This window comes from Sorex araneus, chromosome 2 (assembly GCF_027595985.1).
Source record: "Sorex araneus isolate mSorAra2 chromosome 2, mSorAra2.pri, whole genome shotgun sequence".
Classification (NCBI taxonomy): domain Eukaryota; kingdom Metazoa; phylum Chordata; class Mammalia; order Eulipotyphla; family Soricidae; genus Sorex; species Sorex araneus.
In genome coordinates, this window is record NC_073303.1 from 262877150 (window position 1) to 262904721 (window position 27572).

At 63.0% G+C, this 27572-nt stretch overlaps 2 protein-coding genes across 3 annotated transcripts in view; both read right to left on the reverse strand.

Moving 5' to 3' along the window:
- Nucleotides 1-4154, reverse strand: part of ZNF496 (zinc finger protein 496) — a 7398-nt gene extending 3244 nt beyond the window's left edge. The window contains exons 1-5 of one of the 2 annotated variants that reach the window (XM_055127473.1): nt 3958-4154; nt 3432-3643; nt 2586-3170; nt 2314-2497; nt 1162-1238 (exon numbers count right to left, since the gene is read on the reverse strand). In XM_055127473.1, the coding sequence (XP_054983448.1) occupies nt 1162-1238; nt 2314-2497; nt 2586-2975 (651 nt within the window). In that variant the 5' untranslated portion in view covers nt 2976-3170; nt 3432-3643; nt 3958-4154. Of the gene's footprint in view, nt 1-1161; nt 1239-2313; nt 2498-2585; nt 3171-3431; nt 3675-3957 lie in introns of both variants that reach the window. The other variant, XM_055127472.1, reaches the window with a different exon arrangement.
- Nucleotides 4155-19365: 15211 nt separating this feature from the next.
- Nucleotides 19366-22310, reverse strand: LOC101538271 (olfactory receptor 2H1-like). Its single transcript, XM_004611590.2, has 2 exons — nt 22300-22310; nt 19366-20320 (listed from the first exon to the last, which is right to left on the reverse strand). Exons 1-2 carry the CDS (start codon nt 22308-22310, stop codon nt 19366-19368), a joined length of 966 nt encoding a protein of 321 aa, XP_004611647.2.
- Nucleotides 22311-27572: the final 5262 nt, after the last annotated feature.

Consider the following 27572-nt stretch of genomic DNA (forward strand, 5'->3'; position numbering starts at 1 on the left):
CAAATACCAAGACAAACAGATGCGCGACACGAAACAAACCCCGAGACGCACTGCACTCGCACGAGAGAGAGCAGGACGAGGGCCCAGTGGCACCGAGGCCTGCGGGCTTTTGCGAGGCACACGCAGAAGTGGACGAGACTTCTAACACCCACGCAGGAAGGCGAGGGGCTGACAGGGAACGGGGGGCTGCAGGCTCCCAGGAGCGGACACACACAACTGATCCTCGACAATTTCTGGGCCACACCCGGTGATGCTCAGGGCTTTCTCCTGGCCTGCTGTGCTCAGGGGGCCATACGACATGGCAGGGGTCGAGCCCGGGTCAGCTGTGAGCAAGGCAGACTCCCTCCCTGCTGTGACCCGGCAGGAAGAAAACGCCTCGGAGGAAAGTCCAGGGCGAGGGCGGCCGCTTCAAGGCCTAAGTCATGACCAACACGGGACCCCCTGGACTTGCAGAAAAAATTTTTTTAAAATGATAGGAGAGAGAAAAATTATGGGAAGAGTTCAGACGGCACAAAAGCAAAATCCTTAGGAAGGAAAGACCGGCCTGAGGCGGGTAAAGCCGGAGGGAAAAGAGACCGTCTGGGAATCCCGGGTCGACCAGGAAGGGCTTTCAGCAGGGACAAAGGGCTCAGCCCTCCACAGGAAAGCAGCTAAGCGGGGAGCACAGCGGGCAGAGCTGCCCACGGGGCCGGCCACCCACACCAATACAAAGCAAACCCGAAGACCCGAGGCAGCTTGGGGAAGGCCCGTGTGCCCACCCAGTCCGGGCAGAGGCCGTGGGCTGTGCGCTGCGCCTCGCCGGGAAGCTGGCACAGGGGGGTGGCACAGTGCCCAGAGTCAGGGACGGCCATGCACGGGCCCACGGCCACACACGCGACGCAGCCCAGAGGCCCTGGGAGGGGGCCTGGGCGAGGCCGCGGGGCCGGGCCGAACACGGGCCCAGGTTTTCAGGGTCACCCGGTCTCTGGCTGACTACCCCAAGTCTCAAGTTAGAGAACAGGAGCAGAGGCCAGAGGAGGCCTGGCCCCGCCTGAGGCAGGCCCTGGGGACCCCTGCCCTCGGGCTGCTGCCAATGGGCACTGGTGCCCGCTGTGGGCACAGACCCGAGACTGGGCGGGAAGAAGGGCGGGTGTGCCCAGCACACGCCCCAGGGTCACTCACCGGGGGCAGCTGCAGGGTGGCCTCCTGGTGTGTGTCCCTGGAGCCGGCGGGGTCGGGCAGAGCCATGGCCTGCGGTGCTGAAACACGCAGGGTCCTTGTGTCTGAGGGGCTCCAGCACGTGTGGGGCAGCCGGGGAAGCTCCCAGGGCACCTGACCCGCACACGTGGCGCCCAGTGGCCTGAATCCTGCCCCCCAGACCCACGCCAGCCCCGGCAGAGGTCCCCGGAAAGGCCTCGAGGGAAGCGGGTGGCAGCATGGTGGGTGCTCAGGGAAGCGTGGCATGCTCTCACTCCGGGAGCCCCCGGTGTCCCCGCGAGGGCCACACGGCCTGCTAGGGCCGTGTCTGTGTCCTGGGGCTCCCTCCTGGGGGGAGCACGGGCCCCAACTCCGTGTGAGAATCTCCGTCCCGGAGCAGAGCCGTGTTTGAAGGGGCCTCTGCAGCCGTGGCGAAGGGGAAGTGCAACACCGTGAGTCCCCTCGACTGTCCCTCCGGGCAGAGGGACACCGGCAGCTGTGCGGGGAGGCAGCACCTGCCCCGAGCTCCAGGACAGGGACAGGGCTGTGCCGTTAGGGACCGCATGTGGGACGTGCAGGGAAGGGGGTTGAGAGTGCAAGAGGTTATGGGGTGTGCAGGTGTGACACGTGCAGGGGTGAGGTGTGGGGTGTGCAAGTATGAGGTTTGCAGGGCTGGGTGGGGTGTTCAGGTATGAGATGTGCAGGGATGGGGTGTGCAAGTGTGACATGTGGAGGGGTGAGGTGTGTGGTATTTAGGTATGAGGTGTGCAGGGGTGAGGTGTGGGGTGTGCAGGTGAGATGTGCAAGGGCGGGGTGTGGGATGCAGGTGTGATGTGTGCAGGACAGGGTGTAGGATCCAGGTGTAGCATATGCAGGGAAGAGGCAGGGGTGGAGTGTGCGGGGATGAGGGTGGGCTGGGACCCTGGGGACAGGCGTGCGTCTCCTGACTCCCAAGCAGGTGCAGAGAGCCGAGGACAGTGACTTAGACTCCCACCGAGGGCTGTAATCTGTGGCACCTGGCGAGGGGCTTTCTACCTGTGACCCCGAGGACGCCAGGGAAGGGCAGAGAGAGCTGGGGCCTGGGGCTGCTCCCATTCTGCCCTCCCAGGACTGAGACCCTCCTGACAGGCCCCGTACCTGGGTCCCCGCTGGGCTGGCCGGGCAGCCTGCTGGGGAGCCCCGGGCCTAGCGCCAGGGCCGAGGCTGTGTCGTCCTGGCCCTTGGCCGGGTGGCCCTGGGGCTCGGCCAGCGACTGCTCCTGCTCCTGGTCTGGGGGGCCGTCCCCGTCATCGATCACCACCGGGTCCTCGCAGTGCTTGAGCTGAAGGCCCGGAGAGAGGGTCAGGGGCGGCGTCTCCGCGGGACCCCTGAGCCCGGACACGGGAGGCCCCGCGCGCGCGCGCGCTCACCCACTGCCAGGGCCGCCCGGGCTCCCGCTCCAGGGCCTCCACGGCCGCCACCGCCTGGTCGCCGCTGCCCGGCTCCTGCGCGCGCACCCAGCCCTGCACCTCGCGCGGCAGCACGCCCAGGAACTGCTCGAGCACCAGGCACTCGAGGATCTGCTCCTTGGACAGCCGGTCGGGCCGCAGCCAGCCCCGGCACAGCTCGCGCAGCCGCTGCAGCGCCTCGCGCGGGCCCGCCGCCTCCTGGTAGCGGAAGCGGCGGAAGAGGCGGCGCGAGGACTCGGGGCTGGGCAGCCCCTCGGCGGGCCGGGGGCTCTCCCCGGGCGGGCCCCGCATCTTCTGGGGCTCCTCGCTCTCCTTCGGGGCCAGCACCCGGGGGCACAGGGCCGTGGGCATGACGGGGCCGGCGGGGCTCGGCCGCCTACTTCCGAAGGGGCCGCGGGTTCAGGGCGCGGCCTCGCTGCGCCGCTGCCCGGCTCGGGGGGCGCCGGACCTGCCGCAGGGACCCTCGAGGCAGTGGCCCGCAGGCCGCTAGGTGCGGGCTCCGGAGCCCACGCCGAGTCCTTGCCGTCGGGGCCCCGGCCCAGGGAGCTGGAAGGCAAAGGCAGGCGCGCGGCTCGCAGGAGGGCAGGGCTGGACAGCGCCCGGCCCCGGGTCCACCCCACCGAGGGACGAGGCTCCGCGCCGTGGCGGAGAGGGCGCGGGCAGGCGTGGGGACGCCCCGGCCCCGCGCCCCTGTCCCGCGCGCGGCGCCAGCCCGACGGCGCCGCGGACGCGCCCTGGACGGCCCGACCCACCTACCCGCCGCCCGCCCGCGCCCTCCCGCGCGCCCCCGCGCCCGCGCGCCCTCACCGCACGGCCGCGGCCCCCGCCCCGCAGCATCGTCCGGCGCGCGCCGGGACCAGGCGGCGCCGCTCCCGTTCCCCCTCCTGCTCCTGCTGCTCCTGCTCCTCCTGCTGCTCCTGCTCCTGCTGCTCCTGCTCCTGCTCCTGCTGCTCCTGCTCCTGCTCCTGCTGCTCCGGCTCCTGCTCCGGCTCCTGCTCCTGCTCGTCCCGGGGCTGCACCTGGGCGGGAAGCGCGGGCGGGTGGCGGCGCCTGCAAGACACCAGCGCGTCGCCGGGACCCGGGGGATCCGGGGATCCGGAGGAGCGGGGCCGGACGTCCAGGGAGGCGGGTTGGGGATCCCGGGGGCCCGGTCGGCGGGTTGGGGGTCCGGGGTCCCGGGAGGCGGGTTGAGGGTCCGGGGTCCCGAGAGGCGGGCTCAGAGTCCCGGATCCCGGGGTCCCGGAGGCGGGCTGGTGCCCGGGGGGCGGCGCCGGGGCGCGGGGCCCCGCGGTGGGGCGGGGGCGCGCGGGGCGGGGGCGCGGGCCGCACTCACCGCCGGGCGCGTCCCCCTCGGGCCCGCAGGCCTGGCCGCCGCCGGAGCGCGCCGGACGCGGAGGAAAGGAAAGGCCGGAGCCCTCCGCTCCCTCCCCCGGGACACTTCCTGCTCCGCTCTAGGACCGGGGAGGTCTCCGCATCTCAGTGGTTCGCTCCCCGCCCCCCGGCCGAGGTGTGCGCGGGGGGTGACATCCGACACCCCCGCCCGCCCCGCCCCGCCCCTCGCGCGCGCCCCGGGCGGGCGGCCGGGCCAGGGGCGCGCGCCGACGGGGCGGGCCGGGCCGGGCCGGGCTGGGCGGGGCCCGCGGGGTCTCGGCGGGGGCGGGGGGCGCGCGTCCCCTCCGCGGCTCGCGCGGGACGGGCGGTGCCGGGCCCGACGCAGGCCCGGGGCGCAGCCCGGAGGTGCCCGACGCCTGGCCCGGGGCGCTCTGCACGTGCCGCCTGCGGGCTCTGCGCCAGGCGAGCCCTGGGGCCCCAAGCAGGTGGCAGAGCCCGGGAGGAGGGTGGAAGGAGTCGTCCCCGAGTGCTCCTCCCCCGCCCTGGGCTCACTCCTGGCTCCCCAGCCTTGGGGCCAGGGACGCGGAGGGAAGCCCGGAGGGCGGCCGGGCAGGGCACCCCCACGGGGTTAACGGACACCCCCAGTGCCCTGACCTGGTGCAGCAGCGGTGGAGGCAGGGCAGGGCTCCAGGGGTTCCCTCGAGAAGGGTCTTGGCCGCGCAGACGCGCGGCCGGCGGCAGAAGGGAATAACCCCAGGCTGGAGGGTGTTTGCCTTGTTTGGCATCCCAAAGCATCCCCGAACCCGCCAGGAGTGAGCCCCGAGCGCAGGGCCAGGTGTGACCCCCCCCAATAATAATCACAAAAATAAAACACCCAAAACCCCTCCTCACACATACTCCGGGGTCGAAGGGTTTGCCTGGGGCAAGGCAAGCACCTTAACCCCTGCTCTCTCTGGCCCCAGAGCTTCTTTCAAAATTAAAACTGCTGAGAATTGCAAAGTTACTCTTTTTGTGTGTGTTTGAAGTTAATTTCCTGGGAACCAGGCAGAGGTCACAGCACCCAACCCCTTCTCTGCGGTGAGGCCAGGGCCAGGGGACGGGGGAATGAACGGGCCGCAGACGGGGACTCTGGCTCCCTGGCCCACACCAGCTGGTGTCTAGAACCGCACACTCCCCCAGAGCTGGGCCCGACCCTCGTGCCCTCCAGACCCTACCCTGCCAGTGGGAGCTCGGGGCCAGCTTGCTGCACAGGGACCCCTTCCTTCTTCCCAAGACCCCCCCAAGCCTAGCGCCTTGTGCTTTCTTCCCTGGAGGCCTCTGGCGAGCAGCCAGCTCACTGCCAGGCCGGCTCCTGGGGGCGTGGGGGTGTGGGACCTTCAGGGAAGGCCCCTCCCTGCTGCAGCCCTCGGTGGGTCCCGGGAGCTGGGAGAAGCCAGGGGCTCGCCCACCCAGCCCAGGCCTGTCCGTGGCGCGGGTCCCTGCCTTTGGCTGGGGCGCAAGGAGCGGCCCCCCCAGAAACAGTCTAGGGGCCGAGAGAGCCCAGAAGGTCGAGCACACACTCCGCATGGGGGGCCCCGGGTTCGGCTCCTGGCAGCTCCTGGTCCTTTACGTAGGGAGGGCCCGAGCAGCACTGGGCCTCACACCCCCCCTGGACCCCCCATCAAACCCAACCAACAGAACACAGGCACAGAACCAAAGCCAGAAGCCGTCTGGGCCGGCTGGGCCTGGACTGGGAGGGTGAGTACTCGGGTCAGACGCAGTATGCCCGAGGGTGCCCCGGACACCAGGAGCTGCCCTGAGTGACCCCAGGCTGGTGTCCTTGGCGGGAATGCTGAGAGCAGGGAGGCCAGCATCTGGGGGGGGGGGCAGGCTGGGCCTGTGCTCCGGCTCTTTGTTTGGGCCTTGCTCAGGGGAGCTTCAGCCCCAAGAAGCACGAAACACCGACGGCCGCCCAGTCTGAGCACCCCACCTGCTTCACACCCGGACCGGCAGACCTAAGGAGGTGCTGATTCCGGACACCCCCTCCTCGCGCGTTCCTTCCGCAGAGCCCTCACTCAGCTCTGTAACACTTGGGGGGTGGAGGAAGGGCCAAGAACTCTCCAAAGTTCCCAAAGCCTGTTGACCTCTGAGTTTTGTGGTGCTCAGGGGTGACCCCTGGTGGTGGTCAGGGGCCCATCTGCTGAGGGCAATGCCGTGGGCGTGTCAAACACTCGCACTCGAGACTGCCGCTTCCAGCCTTTTTGGTACACGGCAGCCGTTTATAGACATGGGTGTGCGTGCGCATGCTGCCATACATAAAGCTCCTCAGGCAAGGGATCTTTATAAAGGGGTGGGCTGGGGAGAGGTAGCGAGTACAGGCAGGGGTGGCACCCCCGTTCAATCCCCAGAATGGTGCCCTGAGCCCACCCAGAGTGACCGCTGAGGGGCTGGAGCAATAGTACAGTGGGGATGGTGTTTGCCTTGCACACGGCCGACCCGGGTTCAATCCCCGGCATCCCATATGGTCCCCCAAGCACCACCAGGGTGATTCCTGAGTGCAGAGCCAGGAGTAATGCACCCTTGAGCATTGCCGGGTGTGACCCAAAAAGCAGGGGGAAAAAAAGTGACCCCTGAGCACCAGAGCCAGAGTCCGCCCCAAGCTCCGCCCGGTGTGTGCACCCTTCTGGGCACATACACCTAGAAATGGAGCTGACATCACGAGGTCAGTGTGAAGGGGGCGGCATCCCATCCTGCAAGAGGAAGGTCTGCAAAGGGGAGCCGGGTCAGCTCGGGGAAAGTGCTCGCCCTGGCGCTGCCCTGGGCTCAGGTGCTACCTTCCGGCAGGCCTGAGTGAAGCCAAGGGGCCGTCTCCCTCGCAGGGGAGCCGGGACTCGCGTGACAAGGGCTGTCCAGATGCTTGCCTGGCCACTGCGAAGGTGGTCTCTGGGCAGACCCCTCTGTCCCGGCAGCTGTCCTGCTTCTGGTCAGAGTGGCCCACAAGTCCGAGTGCCGCCCGGCTCGCGCCCGCCTCCTGGCGCAGGACCGGCTGCGGGCGGCTCACGTGCGTCCCTCCTCTCCCTCGGGAAGGCTTTCCTGCTCACGTTTCCCAGATAACCCTCTGACACTGACTCGCTACACAGTGCCCCACCGTTAGGCCCAGGAGAAGGCTGAAAGCCGGGGGCGGCGGCAGCACCGGCTGGTCTGAGAAATGACCGAGAGCGCCGGTGGACGGCCAGGGGTGGTTCTAGGTACAGCTCCTCAGGGAGCCGGGCCAGGCCCACACGCACCCCGCTGCCTCAGACTGTAACAGAATTTACATATTTTTGTTAACGAAAGGCGCTAATAGTTCCAATGGCCTCCTGCCGTCTGGCGGCCAGCAGAATGGCAAAGTTCACCGGATAGGAGTCTCCCTGGGGCTAGGGAGCCCGGCAGCCTCGCCACCAGCCGGTCAGGAGAACAAAGCCCCGGCCAGCCCCGCCTTCCTCTCCAGGGTCACCCACGCTCTGGGTTCACCTCCAGGTCCCGGAAGGGGCCCCACCGGAAGGCCGAGTTAGTCCGAGCACCACTGAGTGAGGCCTCCAAATAAACATCAGTAGCAAAGGGCAGGGGGCACGGGACCCTCGATGAGGGAGGGGGCGCTGGTGAAGGGCTGGTGCTGGCACTCAGTTGTGAATCACTTTGTAATTCACGATGACTCAATGAAGCTTTAAAAAGTAAAGTAAAACAATCAATTACGAACATGCCATTTATCCCGAGACACTCTGAGCTCCGGGCCTGTGTCCAGCGGGCCTCACCTTTGAGCTTTCGCGCCCCCTGGGAGAGTTTGGAATCCGGAGTCTGGAAGGTGACCCTTGGACCCGTCGGAGACCCTGGGGGCTCCGGCCCAGGAATGCTGCCGTGCAGACACAGGGTCCTTTAAGTACTGTTTATGTTGGAAGAAGCACCCGGAAACCGCAGCTCTCAGGCTGGGCTTCCACGCCCGCCAGTCCTGGGCCAGTTCAGCGAGGTGCGGCCGACGCGCCCACCGCCAGGGCCACGAGGGACGTGTGCACGAGGGACTGGTTCCTGCAGAGGCCTGAGCAGCACGGGGGACGGCCTCTCCAGAGAACGCTCAGGCACCCTGGCACCGGGGTCCAGCCCGGGGAGCTGCCCCGCGGGAGCCCCCGACTGCCTCGACCCTTCACCCAGGCCCTCTCCCTGGCTCCCGCAGCACCGCTGCCCCCTGCCCAGTCCCGCCCCAGGAGAGGGCGAGAGGCCCCACTGGCCTGAAGCACAGGGGCGTCCGTGGCTGTGCAGGTGCGGGCGCGACCTGCCCTCCCCACCCCAGCCCTGTGACACAGAGGGCCTCTGCCGGCTGGAACTGCAGGAACAAGCGTCCACGCCCCAGGAGGGGCACTGCTCAGGGCTGCCCTGCCCTGCCTGAGACCCCAGCACAGCACCGTCACCATGACCAGAGCCTTCCCCCCAGGTCTGGTACTCTATGTCCCGCCCCTTCGCCCCTCCCTCCCTCCCTCCTTCCCTCCCTCCCTCCCTCCCTCACTGTCCCTCGTGGCATGGACCCTCAGCCTGCCCCCAGTCAGGCACCGCTAAACGGGCTGAGCTGTGGGACACAGCTGCGTGCAACGTGCACTGGCAGGGGCACATGTGCACACATGTGCTTGTGCACGTATGTGCACGTGTCTGACCTACATGGCAGATGCTCAACACTCCGCACACACAGCGTGAACGGCAATTCAGGCCGTGTGCTGCTGGCTGACAGGAAGGGGTGCCTGGAACCTGCCCCCAGCCCCGCCCCCCCAGGCTGCAGGGACAAGCCCACCCCTGGGGGGGCAGGGGAAGGACCCCCTGTGGCTCCTGCCACCGCAGGACTCCCTGCAGCTTCTTTCTTTGTGGCCTCCCAGTACTGGTGCAGAGAGAGAGACAGAGAGAGAGAGAGAGAGAGAGAGAGAGAGAGAGAGTGTGTGTGTGTGTGTGTGTGTGTGTGTGTGTGTGTAGGGGGCACCTGGCAGCCGGGGGCAGGGTGGGGGTCCTATGGTGTGGGGATGAAGCCGGGGTCTCAGGACAGTCCCTGTCCCTGACCATGTCCTCTCCCTGCCCTCACAGCTCCTGTGGTCGGTCTACGGGCGGCACCCGCTGGGCCAGAGGTCCACTCTGTGCTGGACGCGAGCCAGGCCTCTGCCACGCCAGGCATCTGCTCCAACCAGCCGGGTGCCTCCCGGGCCGACTGCGCCTCTTATCTGCACATTCCTGCAGGCCTGGCCCCGGGGCTGCTCTCCTCCTGGGAGGACTGGAGTCAGGCGAGCTGGCCACAGTGCCTTGGCACACGGGGGTCCCAGACCGTGGGCTCCCGTTGCTGGCCAAGCCTGCGTCCTTCCTGTCCCCCCATCCCGACTGCAGGACTGACCGTGACGTGAGGGTGTCATGACTGCGCTCCCCTCCGAGTGCCACAGGAGAAAGTTCTGGAGACCACAGGGCCCTTGCTTCCCACGGAGGCAGTTCTGCTTTCCTGCAATTCTGTCTGTGCGGAGAAAAATGCCCATCTCAGTGACTCACACGGCTTCCGAGTCCTGACAGCCCCACTACTTTTCCAGGACTTTCTCTGAGCAGGAACTTGAGTCCAGAGGCAGGAAATCATACATGAGGTGAGCGGGTGTCCAGGGAGCAGGGACAGGGTGGTCGGAGCCCCCAGACCCCACCATGGGCCCCGGCACCTGCAGGGGTCTGCAAGGCGCAGTCAGGCCCAGGGACAGGCACTGCACGCGGGTACGAGGACGGGTCTCCCCCCCCAGTGCCCCCGGGATGCCCACGTGCTGCTGAGTCTCCCTGTGCAGACCCGCTTCTGGCAGGCAGGCCAGCGTGTGTGGGGAAAGGGTCATTTCCATGGAAAAAGCGCGTGACTCTCACTGAGGCCGCTTTAAACGCATACTAGCCAGGTTTGGAAAGTGAAAGCGTATTTTTGTTTTGTTTTGTTTCTTTCTTGGTTTCGGGCCACACCCAGCCGTGCTCGGGCCTCCTGACAGGCTGTTCTCGGCTCTGGCCCCCGCGTGAAAGTGAATCCTGCACACAGAGCCCGCGCCTGGCACGCAGGGTCCCACTCGAGGCAGGCCTGGGCTCTGGGGGGGCAGAAGGTGGCACCCCGGGGTGGTCTAAGTCAAAGGAACACAGCCAAGGGCCTCACGACCTCAGCACGACGCAGGGTGGGGACTGTCGGTCCCCACTGGCAACTCTGGGGGCTCCGCTGGGGTGGGCTTTCGGGGCTTTCCGAGAGGACAGCACCTGCCTGAATTCAGGTCTTCACCTGCTTCCTCCCCCCCTCCCGTCTCCCCCTTTCCTTGCCCCTGCTTTCCGGGGGTAGAGGGGATGGGGGGCTGAGCAGAAGGCCCCAGACCTCGCCCTGGCATGGAGCCAGGGCAGGTTCCAGGAAGGGACGTGCTGGGGAAGGCCGGGAGGACGAGCCCAGTGCAGGGACTACGCGGTGGCTGGGGTACCCGCCTCCTCCCTCAGACTGGGGTGCCCGCCTCCTCCCTCAGACTGGGGTGCCCGCCTCCTCCCTCAGACTGGGGTGCCCGCCTCCTCCCTCAGACTGTGGCTGCGGCTGCCCCTCCACTCTCAGGAAGCCAGCCCCAGTGGGGTCTGAGGGCAGCACGGGGCAGCATGGGGCACCTTTGGGTCCAGGAAACAGGGACCTCGACCCCCAGCTCATGCACTCACAGAGCCGCATCCCTGCTGGGGATGCCAGGCAGCTAGAACAGGCTGCCTGGGAGCCCAGCGGGGCGGGAACCCGGGTCCATGGGGGGATGGGAGGGACCCCAGTCGGAGCTCCGGGAGAGGGCGGGCACCCTAGTCTCTGAGGAAGGAGACGGGCACTCCAGTCAGTGGGAGGAAGCAGGCATCCCAGTCTGAGGGAGGAGGAGGGCATTCCCATCTGAGGGAGGAGGGAGGAGGCAGGCACTCTGGTCTATGTGAGGTGGTGGGTACCCCAGTCTGAGGGAGGAGGTGGGCATCCCAGTCTGTGGGAGGAGGCAGGCACCGCAGTCTGAGGGAGGAGGAGGGCATTCCAGTCTGTGGGAGGAGGCGGGCACTCTGGTCTATGTGAGGTGGCGGGTACCCCAGTCTGAGGGAGGAGGCGGGAACCCTGGTCTGTGGGAGGAGGCAGGCATCCAGCTCCCCTAGGAGGCGAGACCCCTCCTTCCTGACACAAGCCCACTGGCTCCTGTGCCTGCCCACCACATCCTTCCTGCCTGCTGGCCGGGCCTCTAAGCGCCCACATCTCCTCTGTACCCGGGTGAGTTCAGGTCAGCCAGGGTGGCCGCGGGCCCAGAGGGGCTGGGAGGGGTGTCTCGGCCCGAACGCCACGAGCAGTCTCTCCTGCCGGCTTCCCACTGTGCGGGCAGATCAGGTGTGTGCTGGGGGTGGGGCTACAGCCACAGGAGTGGGGAGTGGCGGGAGGCACGGATGAGGCCAGCCCGTGTCGGGGTGGGGGCGCCACCCGAGGAGGGTCCTGGGGAGCAGGAGCTGGCAGAGAGGCGCCTTCCGTGTGTGGTGGGTCTGGGGGCACACGGGCCAGCTGGGGCCCGCCCCTCTCGGGCCAAGGCTGGCGTGTTTCCCCCGGGCAGCTGAGGACGGGCCCGCTGGACGCGGACTCCACTTCTGGAGTTGCCCACAGGGGCCAGCAGGGGGCGCAGGGAGGCCTCTGGGTCCACCTCTCCCCGCAGCCGTCCTGCCTGTCCCTGGTCAGTCCTGGGGCCAAGCAGAAACCGGGAAGCAGTGCCTGGCAGTGGGAGGGGCTGAGGACACTGGAGGGTGGGGCTGGGGTCCCCTGTGGAGGGAACGGGTGGGCCGGCCGTGGGGGCTCACAGTAGGGGACGGGCACGGGCCCACCGAGGGCGGTGCCCAGGGCAGGGCCGGGCAGGGACGCACTGTGGGGGCTCGTGGCACGGGACGGGCAGCCACAGTTCTCTGGCCCTCAGGGCCCGGGCAGAGCTTCCGAGGCCTAGGCCTGCCTTCCTGCCCCGTTTCGGACTGTTGAAGCCACACGGCACGACAGCATGCCTGTCCGAGGCGTGTGTGTGGGGGGTGGACTCAGGGCGCCCCCCTGTGCCGGCAGGGGTCAGCTGGCTGACCCGCGCGTGGACTATCCAGCCGTGACTCTCTCGGATTGGGGCCCATGGCCGAGGGCGCGGGACCGTCCCCAGGTGTCCGGGCTCCTGCACACAGCCCTCCCCACCCGTCCAGGCTGTCCTGTGCCGACTGTCCACGGCCCCCCGTGGGCAGCAGCGAGCATGGCACGTGCCCGCTGCAAGCCGGCCGCTAGCTGCAGGATTTGGAGGACACGGACTCCAAGAAGCTCAAGACGCACCTGCAAGAGGGTGTTCCCGAGGCCCGCCCACCTCTCGCCTCGCAGCCAGATGAAGGCGGGCGCCTGGACACAGCCACCCGGTGACTGACGTCCACGGGAGCACAAGGCCTGGCTATGACTTCGAGAGAAAGCCAGAAGGCGGCGCCTGAGGGGTGAGCGGGAGGGAGGGTCCACCAAGCTGCCCCCTCAGGGCTCGCGAGGGGCTCCCACCGCCTTACACACACTCCCTTCCTCCCGCACCCCCTGCTGCTCCCTGCCCACTCACCGCTGAGGCCCCACGTCCCTGTAGCTACGTCTGCTCACTGGGCTCCGGGGTCGCGCCCTCAGGCCTCACACACGTCCGAGGACAGAGGACAGGGTCAGACCTTCTCAAGGCTGAGCCGTGGTACTCTGCTCGGGGGCAATGTGGACATCAGACTTCCCAGGAGCCCAGAGATGGAGATGCACAGGAGAGGTGAGGTGTGTGGGAGGGGGAGAGGGAGAGAGAGACAGAGACAGAGAGACAGAGGGAGAGGGAGAGAGAGGAGGAGAGAGACAGAGACAGAGAGACAGAGAGACAGAGAGGGAGAGAGGAGGGGGAGAGAGACAGAGACAGAGACAGAGAGACAGAGAGGGAGAGGGAGAGAGAGGGGGAGAGAGACAGAGACAGAGAGACAGAGAGGGAGAGGGAGAGACAGAGAGGGAGAGGGAGAGAGAGGAGGAGAGAGACAGAGACAGAGAGACAGAGAGGGAGAGGGAGAGAGAGGAGGAGAGAGACAGAGACAGAGAGACAGAGAGGGAGAGGGAGAGAGAGGGGGAGAGAGACAGAGACAGAGAGACAGAGAGGGAGAGGGAGAGAGAGGAGGAGAGAGACAGAGACAGAGAGACAGAGAGACAGAGAGGGAGAGAGGAGGGGGAGAGAGACAGAGACAGAGACAGAGAGGGAGAGGGAGAGACAGAGACGGAGAGACAGAGAAGGAGAGGGAGAGAGAGGAGGAGAGAGACAGAGACAGAGAGACAGAGAGGGAGAGGGAGAGAGAGGGGGAGAGAGACAGAGGCAGAGAGACAGAGAGGGAGAGGGAGAGAGAGGAGGAGACAGAGACAGAGAGACAGAGAGGGCAAGGGAGAGAGGGGAGAGAGACAGAGACAGAGAGACAGAGAGGGAGAGGGAGAGAGAGGAGGAGACAGAGACAGAGAGACAGAGAGGGAGAGGGAGAGAGAGGAGGAGAGAGACAGAGACAGAGAGACAGAGAGAGAGAAAGAGGGGGAGAGAGACAGAGGGAGGGAGAGAGACTGACTGGTAGTAACTGGTTCTCAGGAACCCGGTGCTGGGTGGGGGACAGCTGGGCTCTGCGGGGTGGGGGCAGGAGTCGGCGGCCCCGTCGTGAGTCTGAGGCGAGAGCACAGCCACAGGGGCCGGCTGCCGGGCTGCCGGGCTCCGGGCTCCGGGCTCAGGGCGGGCTCTGGGCTCCTGGGGAGGCAGGGCCAAGGCCCTCTCCAGGTGTCTGCAGGCTGTCCAGAATGCGTTCTAGTCAGAACCCAACGTGCGCCCGAGACACTCCGGGCCGAGGAGCCGGGCCACCACTGTGTCCGCGCCTTCTGTCGGGGTGCCACTGCCGCTGGGGTGGTACGGGTGAGCGAGTGTCTCCTAGTCCGGGAGAAGCCAGCAGGTCAGCAGGGGCTGGGTCTGCAGCCAGGGCTGGGTCTGAGGGGCCGGCCTGTGAGAATCCCTACCCTGGGCTCCGGGCCACACCTCTCCCCTCCATCTCTCTCAGCCGACAGAACAGCACTAGATTAGGCTGAGGTTTCGTGGCAGTAACTTATTTACTTTCTTTCTTTTCGGGTCACACCCAGCGATGCTCAGGCGTCACTCCTGGCTCTGCACTCAGAAATTACTCTTGGCAATGCTTGGGGGACCATGTGGGATGCCGGGGATCGAACCCAGGTTGGCTGCGTGCAAGGCAAATGCCCTACCCACTATAGGTATATCATTCTGGCCCAACTTATTTATTTTTTAACTTTTGTAACAGTTATATTTTCCAATAAACTGTATCATCAATAAACTACGCATGTTTATCATAGTTGACTGAAAATTCAGAAAATATTAAAAAAAAAAAAAAAACCAAACCTTTGTTGTGGGGTTGGAGAGACAGTGTAGCAGGTAAGGCCCTTGCCTTCCATGCAGCTAACGTGGATTCAGTCCCTGAATTTGGTCTCTCCCGGGAGTGATCCCTGTACACAGAACCAGGAATAACCCCCGAGCACAGCGGGTGTGACCCCAATACAAAACAAACCCCCAAACCAAACAACTAAAACAACTTGTTGTTAAATTCTTTCATTTCCTTAACTAGTGGTCCTAAAAGTCTTTTTACTGGCTTATCCAAACTACTAAAATCTACTTGCTTGAAACATTTTTAAAAATTGCTGTTGCCAAGTGTCCCCTGTCCCAGGTGGCCGTGGGAGCAGCCTGGGCCCAGACACTGCCGCTCTGCTCCTCTCGGGAAGGGTGCACACTCTCACCCTGTGGCTGGACGGTCCATTTCTCAAGCAGGCTTACCTCGCTGGGAAGCTCAGGCCGACGTTTCTGGGCTGAACCCAGGACTGTTGATTTGGGCCAGGTGATACTACTCACAAGTGTCCGGGACAAATCAGGTTCCTGTTTGTGTTTTGCGTCTTCCCCGGAGTGCCAGGGGTGGGACACAGCTGAGGCATGCCAGGCAGGTGCCTTACCCGCCCTATTATTTCTCTGGCTGATCCTCAGGTTTCTTTTTCCCTTTAGATGACATGAGTTTATTCTGATCAGCACAACCAGGTAGAATGAAAGTACTGCAATCAGAGTTACAACTTTAAATAGACTTACTTTGTTAGATATTAATCTCTGTATTTTTCAGTGCCAGGGCCTAGACCAGGGTCTCACACATGCAGGGCAAAGTGCTCTGACACAGCACCCCGCTTACCTAAACCATTAAATGTGGAGCCAGTTTTCACTGACCAAACATCATCCTAGAATCCATGACCTCATTTTTGGCTTGCTTTGGGACCATCCCCAGTGGTGCTCAGGGGTGACTCCTGGCTCTCTGCTCAGGGAGCACTCTTGGTGGGCTCAGGGGTATGGAGTGCCAAGGACTGAACCTAGGGTTGCGTGTGCAAGGCAAGCGCCCTACCTGTTGTACTCTCTCTGGCCCCCCCTAGAATACATGATTTTGAAAAATACTTGGACTAATGCAAATCATTTTTCTGTAAATGAAAGGTTTTATGCGAGCGGTTTCCCTAAGCCAAAGAAAAGCACACCAACACCACCGAACCCGTACCCGCGAAGGGACAGTATGAGGAAACAGACACATCAATCTCCAATTTGACTTGCAAATACTGGCAGAAAAAGGATGTCTAGTTACGAGAAGGCTCTGGGTGGGACACTGCAGCCTTCGCTTACTGATGGGGAAATTCCCAGCAGGCTCTGATGGGAACTGAGGCTCTGAACACCAGCTTCCAAAATGGCCATGTTTTTCACGCTGGGAACAAAAAGAGGCCAGAGCTGTGACGCAGTATAGCGGAAGAGCAGCTGTTTTATTTTATTTTATTTATTTATTTTTGCTTTTGGGTCACACCCAGTGATGCACAGGGGTCACTCCTGGCTCTGCACTCAGGAATTACCCCTGGCGGTGCTCAGGGGACCATATGGGATGCTGGGAAACAAACTTGGGTTGGCCGCATGCAAGGCAAACGCCCTCCCCGCTGTGCTATCACTCCAGCCCCCATGAGCAGCTGTTTTGCATGCAGCGGGCCTGGGTTCCATCCCAGCACACGAAGGATTATCTCTGAAAAAAGTGTGCTTTCAAAGTCTTGTCAAGACTTTGTTGTTGTTGTTTTGGGGCCAAGAGTTACTCTGTACTCAGGAATCACTCTGGTGGTGCTCAGGAGACCGTATGGGCTGTCTGGGGCGGCCGAGTGCAAGGGAAGTGACCCATCCGCTGTACTATTGCTCCAGTCCAAAATCTTGTCACGTTTTCATTGGCAACAACAGATTTCTGACAGCATTAGATAAACTCTTGAGAACTACAGCAAAGACAATCAAGACAGAATTTTCCGTGACGCTTCGGTGAGTCTTACCCACATTACTGTTGATGGTTTTTGAGGTTAAGTCAAATTCTTGTTCTTTCCTTTTGGGGGCACTCCAGAGGTGAGTTGGGGGCACCAGGGCTGCACTGCGTGGCGCTCAGGATGCCGTGCAGAGCCGGGGTCCGACCTGGGACAGCCCTCTGCTGCTGTCACCCCAGGCACGGTCTGGGGACGGGAGGAGGCAGCCCACCGGGAAAGGGACCCTCCTAGCCCTGCAGCTGCTAGAGCTCCGCCCCCCCCCACCCGTGCACACAGGAACTAAGGCCTGGTCAGACTTAGCCAGCACCCGCGCAGACCAGAGAGGGTGGGCCCCCGTGAGAGGCCGCACTTCAGCAGAGACACGAGACGGTGACAGAACATGGAAGGTCACCAAGGGTCAGAGTTCTTCCTTGGGACAATCCCCTCCTTGAGACAGAATCCCTCACTTCCTCAGGAAGTCTACACATACAAATGCCGGTCCTCAGGCCACTCTCGGCTCTGGAGCAGCCTGCGTTCCTCCTTGAGCACCCTGGCTCCCATCTCTCTCCTTCCTCAGAATTTCTAAATAAAACCTGCTTTTAATTTCACTGCTCATTTCCTACTGAAAATTCTCCTTCTGTGCGAGAAGACAAGGGCTGACTTTCCTTTCCTGGTAGGAGCAGCTCCTCCTTCCAGCCCGTGTCCACGGCTCTCCACAGAGACCAGGTGGTGGGGAGGGACCGACTCCCACGCCACAGAGCCAGTGGACGCAGGGGCGGCGTGGTGGCTGCCTCAGGAGGCTGGCGGGAGGCGCAAAGCGACGATCCCAGGCTCCGTTTCTGAGCAGTCCCCAAGGTGGCAGAGTGGACAGAGGAGGAGGAAGACTGCCCTTCCTGGGCGCCCTCTCTCGCCTCCCCACTGATGGCAGAGGCCTCACTGTTCGGTGCCCTTCCAGTCCTGTCCTGCGGCAACCCCAGGGTGGAGGGGGAGTGCGGCCCAGGAGGGCGAGACGCCTCCTTCCCAGCTGGCAGCAGAGGGTGTGGACGCGTCTCCCAGAGGGACGCTTCTCGGCTCTCGTGTCCTGGAGGATCCAGACACCGAGGGAACACACGATCCCACTCAAAACCCATCGTGGATCCCTGGGCTCGGCCCCTGCGGGTGAAAGGGGGTACAGCGGGGCCACAGCGCCCCCTGGCGGCCAGTGTGAGCTGCTTCAGCTTAGGTGCTGTTGGCTCAGGGCAGAGAACAGGGTTGGAAGCTGAATTTCTGCACTCCTCATGAAATTCTTTGCTGTGAGGTAAGAAGCCAGTTGGACTGGCGCGAGAGCACAGTGGGGAGGGCGTTTGCCTTGCACGCGGCCGACAGGGTTCGACTCCTCCGTCCCTCTCAGAGAGCCCGGCAAGCTACCGAGAGTATCCTGCCCTCGTGGCAGAGCCTGGCAAGCCCCCCGTGTTGTATTGGATATGCCAAAGACAGTCACCACAAGTCTCACAATGGAGACGTTACTGGTGCCCGCTCGAGCAAATCGATGAGCCACGGGACAACAGTGCTACAGGGCTACATATCAAGACATCCAAGTACCTGAGATACTTCTCTGGGCGACGGGTGGCCCCAAGCTGGGCTCAGACAGGCTTGAGGCCTGGTCTCGGTGGATGTGCAAGACTGACCAATGCTCTGCACCTGAAGCTGGGGCCGTGGGGTCCATCACTACATCCAGCAATGTTGGGGCCATATACCGAGCTGGAGACAACACACATTCCAGACACACTCGGACCACCCAGCTAGATGCCTAACACCGAGCCACATTTGTCATTTATTTATTTTCACATGTCCTTTTTACATACTCCTGGGCCACACCTGGTGATGCTCAGGGCTTACTCCTGCCTCTGAGCTCAGGGATCACTCCTGGCTGTGCTCAGGGGATCATGGGGGTGCCACGAGTTGAATCTGGGTTGGCTACGTTCAAGGCAAGCACCCTACCCTTTGCACTATTGCTCCAGCCATTTTTTCTTAAAAAAAAATTAACTAGGGGCTGGAGCGGTAGCACAGCGGGTAGGGCGTTTGCCTTGCACGCGGCCGACCCGGGTTCGAATCCCAGCATCCCATATGGTCCCCTGAGCACCGCCAGGGGTAATTCCTGAGTGCATGAGCCAGGAATGACCCCTGTGCATTGCCGGGTGTGACCCAAAAGGCAAAAAAAAAAAAAAAAAAATTAACTAAACTACATTAAAAAAGTTCACAACATAATAAACCAACAGAAACCTGCTGAGTGTGTGCCTGCTCAGTACTGCTGGGTCACAACCTGCTGTCGCTGGGGCCCACGCGGGACCCGGGGAGCCAGACCTGCGACTGTCCTCCCTGGAGCCCTAGCTCTGGGCCTGCCTGGACCTACTTTCTGGGCTACCCCGGGGGTCGGGAGTAAAGCGTCTGAGTCTCTGACTCCTACACCCTCACGGGGACGCCGGAGGAGCCGCAAACACCTGGTTCCCAGGCCGCTGCCTGTGAGGAGCCGTGAAGGGGCCTGAGGGGGCCCGTTGTCTTCTCATCCTCCTGAGGGGCCCCTCACTGGGGACATGAGCCGCTCCCCGTGTCTGGGAGGGAGGGAGCAGAGGCCGTCAGGACTGTCCTGGTGCTGACAGGACCGGGTCTCCTGAGGAGGTGGAGAAGGAGCTGCTCGGTGCCACCCCCACGGGAACCATTCTGTCCCTTCCTGAGTCCACCCGGGTCTGTCCTGGTCTCCCGCCAGGGCCAGCGATGGGTTCCTTGTGGCCAGCCTGGCCATGCTCATGACTGGCCTCCTTCTGCCTCTCAGAGGCCTCACTGAGCACCGCAGGGTCCGGACACAGCAGGCAAATGGATGTGCTCCTGCCCCTCTGCCCATGCCAGTCCCTGTGTGGACACACCGGCGTGGCCCCCGGCATCCTGCTGAGGGCTGGGAGTCGCTGTCCTGGAATAACCCACGTTTAATGCCGAGAGCGAGACCTGGTCCCGGCTGGCCGTGGCGTGAGCCGGGCCTCACGCCTCTCTGGCCTTGCGGTCTCTGCCAAGTTGCCTCCTGAGAGCCCCCTTCACGTCCTTGTTCCTCAGCGTGTAGATGAGAGGGTTGAGAGTGGGGGTCACCACGGTGTAGAACAGCGTCAGGAACTTCCCTCCCCGCTGGGAGAAGCGGCTCCGCGGCCCGATGTAGACGGCTGTGACGCTCCCGTAGAAGAGCAGCACCACGAGCAGGTGGGAGGAGCAGGTGCGCACGGCCTTGCTCCGCCCCTCCCGGGACTGGATGGCCAGCACCGCACGCCCGATGTGCCCGTACGACACGAGGATGAGCAGGAGCGGCCCGAGCAGGAACACGGCGCCGATGACCGAGATCTGCAGCTCGTTGACACGCGTGTCCCCGCAGGCCAGGCGGATCAGGGCGGGGACCTCGCACACGAAGTCGTCCACGCGGTGGTGCCGGCAGAAGGGCAGCTTCATGGTGGAGGGAGACTGGACCAACGTGCCGAAGACCCCGCTTACCCAGACCAGGACTGCCAGCCGCTGGCAGAGCCGGGGGTGCATGACGAGCGCGTAGTGCAGGGGCCGGCACACGGCCACGTAGCGGTCGTAGGCCATGATCAGCAGCAGCACACACTCGGCGGCCCCCAGCCCCAGGAAGATGTAGAGCTGCACGGTGCAGCCCAGGTAGCTGATGGTCTTGTCCGGCCCCCACAGGTTGAACAGCATCTGTGGGATGCAGCTGGTGGTGAAGCAGAGGTCCAGCAGGGAGAGCTGGGACAGGAAGAAGTACATGGGCGTGTGCAGGTGGGGGTCCAGGCGGGCCAGCAGGATGATGGTGATGTTGCCCACCAGGGTGACCAAGTAGAAGACCGACACCACCGCGAAGAGGGTCATTTCCAGCCGGGGCTTATCCGAGAAGCCCAGCAGGACGAAGCCGTCCGGGGTGGAAAGGTTGGCTGGCCCGAGGAGCAGCTGTCTGGGGACAAGGGGGGTGGCTGTGCCGTCAGAGGCACGGGGTGTGACTCTCCCTGCCTCCTGTCCGTGCTCTCGGTCACTGGGTGACATGTCTGCCAAATCTGACCCGGAGGGCGTGGCCAGACGTCACCGCCCTGGCCCCTCTGCGGGAGACCTGCTCCGACCCCCCTTTGGTTTCAGTCCGGGCTACTTTCAGCTTTGGGGTGCTCTGATTTCTGTTTTGGCACCGCCCGGCTATGCTCAGGGCTTACTCCTCCTCTGTGCTCACGCATCTCTCCTGGTTGTGCTCTGGTGACCGGTGCAGTGCCCTGCGTGAGTGCCAGCTGGGAGGGCGAGCGTCAGACCCGCTGCACGACCTGCTCAGGTTTCTGGCTTGTTCTGAGCCCAGCCCACGGGTGATCAGTAGTTCTCCCCAACTCTCCCTGGGGCACGTGCCTGGTGACCTCCGGGGACCACGCAGTGCTCGAGAGCCGAGGCAGGACTCCAGCAAAGCTGTTAAGTTTAACTCAGTGAGCTACGTCTGGCCAGGCCTCAGCTCCATCAGATGACCATCCCTGCTCCTGCCTCCTGGAACGAGGGCGCTGCTGGCCTCCACTTCCCCCACCCCCACCCCCACCCGGCATCCCAGAGCCCCTGCCCAGCGCCTGAGTAGCTCCACCCTCAGAGCTGGATGGGGCTGGCGTGGTCAAGCGCCAGTACCATCCCGTGCAGCAAGACGGGGCTCTGGGCTGCGCAGGGACGCACTGTCCTACAGATAAGCGCGGTGTTCCCAGCTCACCCCCCACGGCTCTCCCACACCCTGGGGCCCCGGCCCCACACACGCCCCAGGAACCTGCAGTTACTGTATGTCTGTTCTGTGGCCCCGAGCACCAAGCATCTGCTGAGTTACGGGACAACGCGTGGGTGAGACTCTGGCCGGGCCATTGGGAAATAAGGTGTCGGTGCCAGGACGGAGAACGGACAGACAGACCCGGCTCCCAGCACCAGCTGCTGTGAATCCCGTCACTTTGTGCTGTTGGGCTCCTCGGGGTCCCGTCCTCTCTCCGCTCTGCTTCTAAGTCCCCTTAGCGGCGGAGCCGGTCTCGGACACGCCGTCTCCCGGAGGGGTTTCCGTCCAGGTCGGACAAAGTCGCAAAAGACACAGAAGAGGCTGGACCTGAAGAGACCTTTGTCCTGGCCAAGTCAAGCCCAGGGGCATGCCCTGACGGCACCGTCCAGAGACCACCCCCTCCCGAGCTCTGTGCAGCCCCCCTCGCCCTCTCACCTACTTCTGCAGGAGCCCGGGCTGGGGCCGTGGCTCAGGAGCCGAGCACAGCGGGGCAGGTGGGCGCTCCGTGTGACCTCCAGCACTGCACGGCCTCCGTCTTGGGGGTGAGGTCTGACCACCACTCAGGGACAGACAGCCCCCCCCCCCCCACGGCCCCGCTTGCTCCTTCTCTGTGGTGTATGACGGAGCGTGGGTGTGTGTGGAGACACAGCCTGCGGGCCTGTTCCTGCGGACGCACAGCAGCCACCCAGCACTGGCTGGTCTCTGTCATGTGCCACAAGCTGTTTCTCTCTGGGCCGTGTCCCACCCAGGGAGGTGGGGTGAGCTGCCACACAGAGGGGCCCAGCTCAAACCCCTCTCAGGGTGGGGAGCCCCTGCCCATGCCCCTTGCCCCTCCTTGCCCCCAGCCGCCCCTCCACGCTGCCACAGAGATGGGATCACAGGTCAGGGTGGTCTTCCCCATGGGACCCTCGATGTTGGGGGCCCATTCTGAGCCCCTCCCCCACTGTCTGTCTGCGCTCTGTCAGCTCAGAACTTCTCGGCCCCCAGCAGGTCCAGCTCCTCTGCCTGCCGCCCCCAGCCTGCTCTGCTTGTGCCGTCCCTGTGGGAAGCATGTCCTTTTCTGCCGCCCCCAATCCTGCTGTTCCCAGTGACCCTTGGCTCTTGCCCCTGGTTCAGCCAGGTCTGGTCCTGTTCACAGAGCACTGACTTACCTCCAGGACATGGTCACGAAGGAGGCCGGGGTCACCTGCTTTTATGAGCATCTGTTACGTGCAGAGTCGGACCCAGCAGCAAAGAGTGCCTGGAAATTTCCTGCCTATTCCATAAAGACTGAGCTTGTGAGGCAACGAGGCTCCTGGGAACCTTCCCAAGAGGCACAGGAGCTTCGGTTTGCGTGTGGAGTCTCAGCCACCTTGGGACCTAACTGTGTCTGATCTGACCGCTGGAGACAGGGGCCCAGAGGCCTCCCCCTTCGGGACTGCTCACCCACCTTCTTTCCTGGAATTCTGGCCGTGAGCCTGTTCGGTGGATAATCTTCCTACTGCAGCCATCTCCTCTGTGGCCTATCAGGCGCCTCGGCCAGTGACCGGATTCGGGACATTCTCACACAGACATCCTGTGTGTAAGAGGCGTGTCTATCACAGGTCTGATAAGGGGTTCACATCCCAGATTTCCAAGGTATCCATGAAAACCAACCACTAAAAATATAAACAGGGAGAAGGACTGACAAAACCTTCTCCCGTGAGACCCCGGCCTCGGCCTCCCCTCCCCCACCCTGCAAGTCTCGGGAAAAGTCTGAAGTTTAGGGAAACCCACCCCAACCACAGGACACATCTATGAGCCCCTCGGAGAGTCCACCTCTGTGTGCAAAGGCAGGAGCAGGAGTGCGGCAGATGGCGGGAATGGAGCCTGCACTGTGGGTGGGGCATGAACTCGCAGCCACTCTTGTTACTGAGAGTTTTCACAGCAATCAAACACAGGAATTCCACGCCAGTTATTTCACTTCTGGCTATCTTTACTGGGAACAGACAGCACTAAATCAAAGAGGCCTGGAGGTAGCTCAGAGGCCTGCACTACAATCTTTGCATCCAGGAGACCCTAGTCCCATTCCTGCCACTCGGGTCTCCTGAGCACTGAGTCAGGAGTGGCATCTATCTCCACTTGGTACGACAGTCCAAAGCTGAGTGTCCTGCTCGTGGCATGTGGCATGGCTCTTACACGGCCAAGGTCTGGAATCAAGCCCAGAGGCCAGGACTGACAAACGTGCGCGTTCCCCTGGAGATCTCTCCGGCCCGCGGAGAGACAACAGTGGAAAGCGCTCCTAATTAGGTGGATTCTGTGAGGGTCCCGATCTGAAATAAGACTAGTGAGGTTAGTAAACAGGGGGCCCAAGACGACACATGCCGATCAAGGGGCAACTTTATTAACTGCCACGCTGGTTTTATACTTTTCTTAGCAGGGGGTTGGTACATAAGTTGTCAATCATCAGGGAAGTGTCTTCTCAGGCCAAATAAGGAAAGGTTCGGGGTGTATTAGGTGGGCTTACAACATTCTTCAACAGTAGATTGAGAAATAGTGGGGAGAGGAAGGCAAGGGTTTATCTGGCAGGAGCATCTGGCAGGAGGAATGCACAAGGTAGAGGAAGGTATTCTACTTAATGGGGGGCTTAATGGCGTCTCTTAGTTAACTGCCCTGGGCTACTTTTACCTCTTGAGTTTGGCTATTTCCTTTGTCACAAGGGCACCTGTGCCTCAGGTCAAGCAAAGCTGGTAATGGAATTTTCCAGTTTGTCCAGGGTAAAGGTTTCGGGGTCCTCTTTCGTTCAGGGTCCTGAGCAGTCCCCAACACAAACGTAAGAGACGTGGGAAGTGAACTTAAGTGATACTCTCGGCTATCAAAAAAGAAAAGTGCTGCTCTTATAGCAGGGCATGTTCTCCGAGCTCTTGTGGCCTGTGCACAGATTCTCAGTCCTCACAGCGGTTATGACAGCTCATGCATGCATTTCTGAATAGGTGGAAGCAGCCGCAGAATCACAATCCTCAGAGTCCTTGAAGCAACACTTCAGCTTCACACAGTAGTGATCTTCTCTAGACAATGACCTGGGTTTATATATATTATGCATACAGTTATTTCTTCTATCTGATTGGCTACCTTAGAGCTCATCCATTGAGAACCACCAATCTGATTGCACATGCAAATGAGTTTATGTGGTGATGATGTCATATTAGATCACACACCCTTACATGAATTTGTGGGTATGTTATATGGCCATATGCAAATGTAGGATATAGTATGGCCAATCAGACTAAACATTCTTTTTTTTTTTTTTTGGCTTTTTGGGTCACACCTGGCGATGCACAGGGGTTACTCCTGGCTCTGCACTCAGGAATCACCCCTGGCTGTGCTCAGGGGACCATATGGGATGCTGGGATTTGAACCCGGGTCGGCCGCGTGCAAGGCAAACGCCCTACCCGTTGTGCTATCGCTCCGGCCCCAAGACTAAACATTCTTATAAGTGTGGGTGATGTCATATGCAAATATGGGATGTAGTACAGCCAATCGGATCACAGACGCAAATCAGGTTTGTAAGTGACCTGTCAGATCTGGCTTATGTCCAAAGGTGAGGGAGAAACGCTGGCATGGTAAAGACCCTCCTTGCCTCGGAACCACACGCCTTGGAACCACAAACCACACCACGAACTAGCCGAAAACCCAATCACCAGTGGCCACCACTTAGCGGTGCCTGCAGGGCAGCAGCTGTGCTGTCCCAGGGACCTTTTCCCAGGGTGTGCCCGTCCCCCGACAGGTCGGGACTCGGCCATGGCCATTTTTTTTTCTTTTGGGTCTCACCTGGGGCTGCACAGGGGTTACTCCTGGCTCTGCACTCAGGAGTCACCCCTGGCGGTGCTCAGGGGACCATACGGGATGCTGGGAATCAAACCCGGGTTGGCCGCGTGCAAGGCGAATGCCCTACCCGCTGTGCTATTGCTCCAGCCCCGCATGGCCATTTCTTGATGCCCGACCTGGGCCTCGGAGCTGCACCTGCCTGTGGGTCTGTGCCTGGTGCAGAAAGAGACCCGTGGGCACAGAGGAACGGGGTGCTGGGATAAGAGGTCTGCCTCTGGGCGGCAGGTGTGCCTGCGAGGAGAGGCCACAGCGAGGGGCACAGGAGCCTGGGCAGAGGGTCCCCCTTGCGTTGTCAGTGCCCGGCAGAGTGCGGAATCTGAACGTGCCCCACAGCCCTTCCCAGCCGTTAAAGGTGGGCACCTGCTTTCGTTGTGGTTTGGTGCCAGCCACCCTGCAGTGCTCGGAGACCTGTTTCCCTCCTGAGTCATGTGTGGGCAGGCCCCCCTTCCCCGCCGTCCCACATGGAGGAGTCTGGGAATCTCCAGGGCAGCAGGTGGCCACGGCCCACGCTTCCTCTGCTGTTGCTCTCTGACCCCTGATGGAGGAGGAGGGAGCCATCTGTCTCTGCCACACCTGGGGAGCCCAGGCCCCAGGGGCTGTTCCCTGATCCACCCTCAGTCCGTTCTGACTGCGGCTGGAAACGGGGCAGCCAGCACAGAGGGAGGGGGTGGGAGGGCGTCAGGGTAGACAAACCGTGACCCCACAGCTCTGTGAGAGCAGAGAGCGCCCACCTGAGGCAGGCCCCTGGGCATTGCCCCCTGCTCTCTCCTCCTGAGCGCCCACCTGAGGCACCCCTTCCCTCTCCTCCTGAGCGCCTACCTGACGCACCCTTCCCGCTCCTCCTGAGCGCCTACCTGAGGCAGCTCCCTGCCTGCTGCCTGCCCCTCCTGAGCACCCACCTGAGGCAGCTCCCTGCCTGCTGCCTGCCCCTCCTGAGCACCCACCTGAGGCAGCTCCCTGCCTGCTGCCTGCCCCTCCTGAGCGCCCACCTGAGGCAGCTCCCTGCCTGCTCCTCCTGAGCACCCACCTGAGGCAGCTCCCTGCCTGCTGCCTGCCCCTCCTGAGTGCCCACCTGAGGCAGCTCCCTGCCTGCTGCCTGCCCCTCCTGAGTGCCCACCTGAGGCAGCTCCCTGCCTGCTGCCTGCCCCTCCTGAGTGCCCACCTGAGGCAGCTCCCTGCCTGCTGCCTGCCCCTCCTGAGCGCCCACCTGAGGCAGCTCCCTGCCTGCTGCCTGCCCCTCCTGAGCGCCCACCTGAGGCAGCTCCCTGCCTGCTCCTCCTGAGCGCCCACCTGAGGCAGCTCCCTGCCTGCTGCCTGCCCCTCCTGAGTGCCCACCTGAGGCAGCTCCCTGCCTGCTGCCTGCCCCTCCTGAGCGCCCACCTGAGGCAGCTCCCTGCCTGCTGCCTGCCCCTCCTGAGCGCCCACCTGAGGCAGCTCCCTGCCTGCTCCTCCTGAGCGCCCACCTGAGGCAGCTCCCTGCCTGCTGCCTGCTGCCTGCCCCTCCTGAGTGCCCACCTGAGGCAGCTCCCTGCCTGCTGCCTGCCCCTCCTGAGCACCCACCTAAGGCAGCTCCCTGCCTGCTGCCTGCCCCTCCTGTGCGCCCACCTGAGGCAGCTCCCTGCCTTCCCCTCCCGAGCGCCTACCCGCTCCTCCTGAGCACCCACCTGAGGCAGCTCCCTGCCCGCCCCTCCTGAGCACCCACCTGAGGCAGCTCCCTGCCCACCCCTCCTGAGCACCCACCTGAGGCAGCTCCCTGCCCGCTCCTCCTGAGCGCCCACCTGAGGCAGCTCCCTGCCTGCTCCTCCTGAGCGCCCACCTGAGGCAGCTCCCTGCCTTCTCCTCCTGAGCGCCCACCCGCTCCTCCTGAGTGTCCACCTGAGGCAGCTCCCTGCCTGCTCCTCCTGAGCGCCCACCTGAGGCAGCTCCCTGCAGCTCCTTTCGAGGGTAGGGTCCTGGGCTCTGGGGGGCTCATGGCAAATCCTTCACAGCAAGACGAACCATAGGCCCTGCAGGAGCATAACCTGCGAGAATATCTAGATCTGCACACTTGATGCTCTCCTTCAGCCAGCAGCTGGCCCCGTGGCCCTGTATGCCCCTTATCCCCGTTCTGGCTATACCAGCACCTCGTGCTCTCCTTGGAACACGAACTTTTCTGCAGTGGAGATTTTGCTCCCAGATCGGACACACGTAACACAGTCAAGGTGGTCCTCCGCTTAGTGGGGAAACTCCCTAGAAGGAAAACTGGAGCCCCAGGGAGAAGACAGTCACCTGCCTCACGTGCGGGATGTCTTTCTCAGTCACACAAAAGCAATGGCGACCTAAAAGTGGGGCGAGGAGCATGTTTTATTGTGAGTGACGAGGCGATTTCCCCTGGGCAGTGAGGGCCAGGGGAGGGAGCAGGTGGGAGACAAGCAGAAAAGCACACGGAAAGGGCGTGAGTGGGGAGAAGGAAGCGAAGGCATCTGACAAATCCTCAGGGAACGCTGGTGAAATGATTCCGAGAGAGCGAGGGCCTCTTCGAAGGGAAGATCAAGATGAGGGATTTCAGGCTCTCGTCCCACAGGAGGGAAGGTGCGCT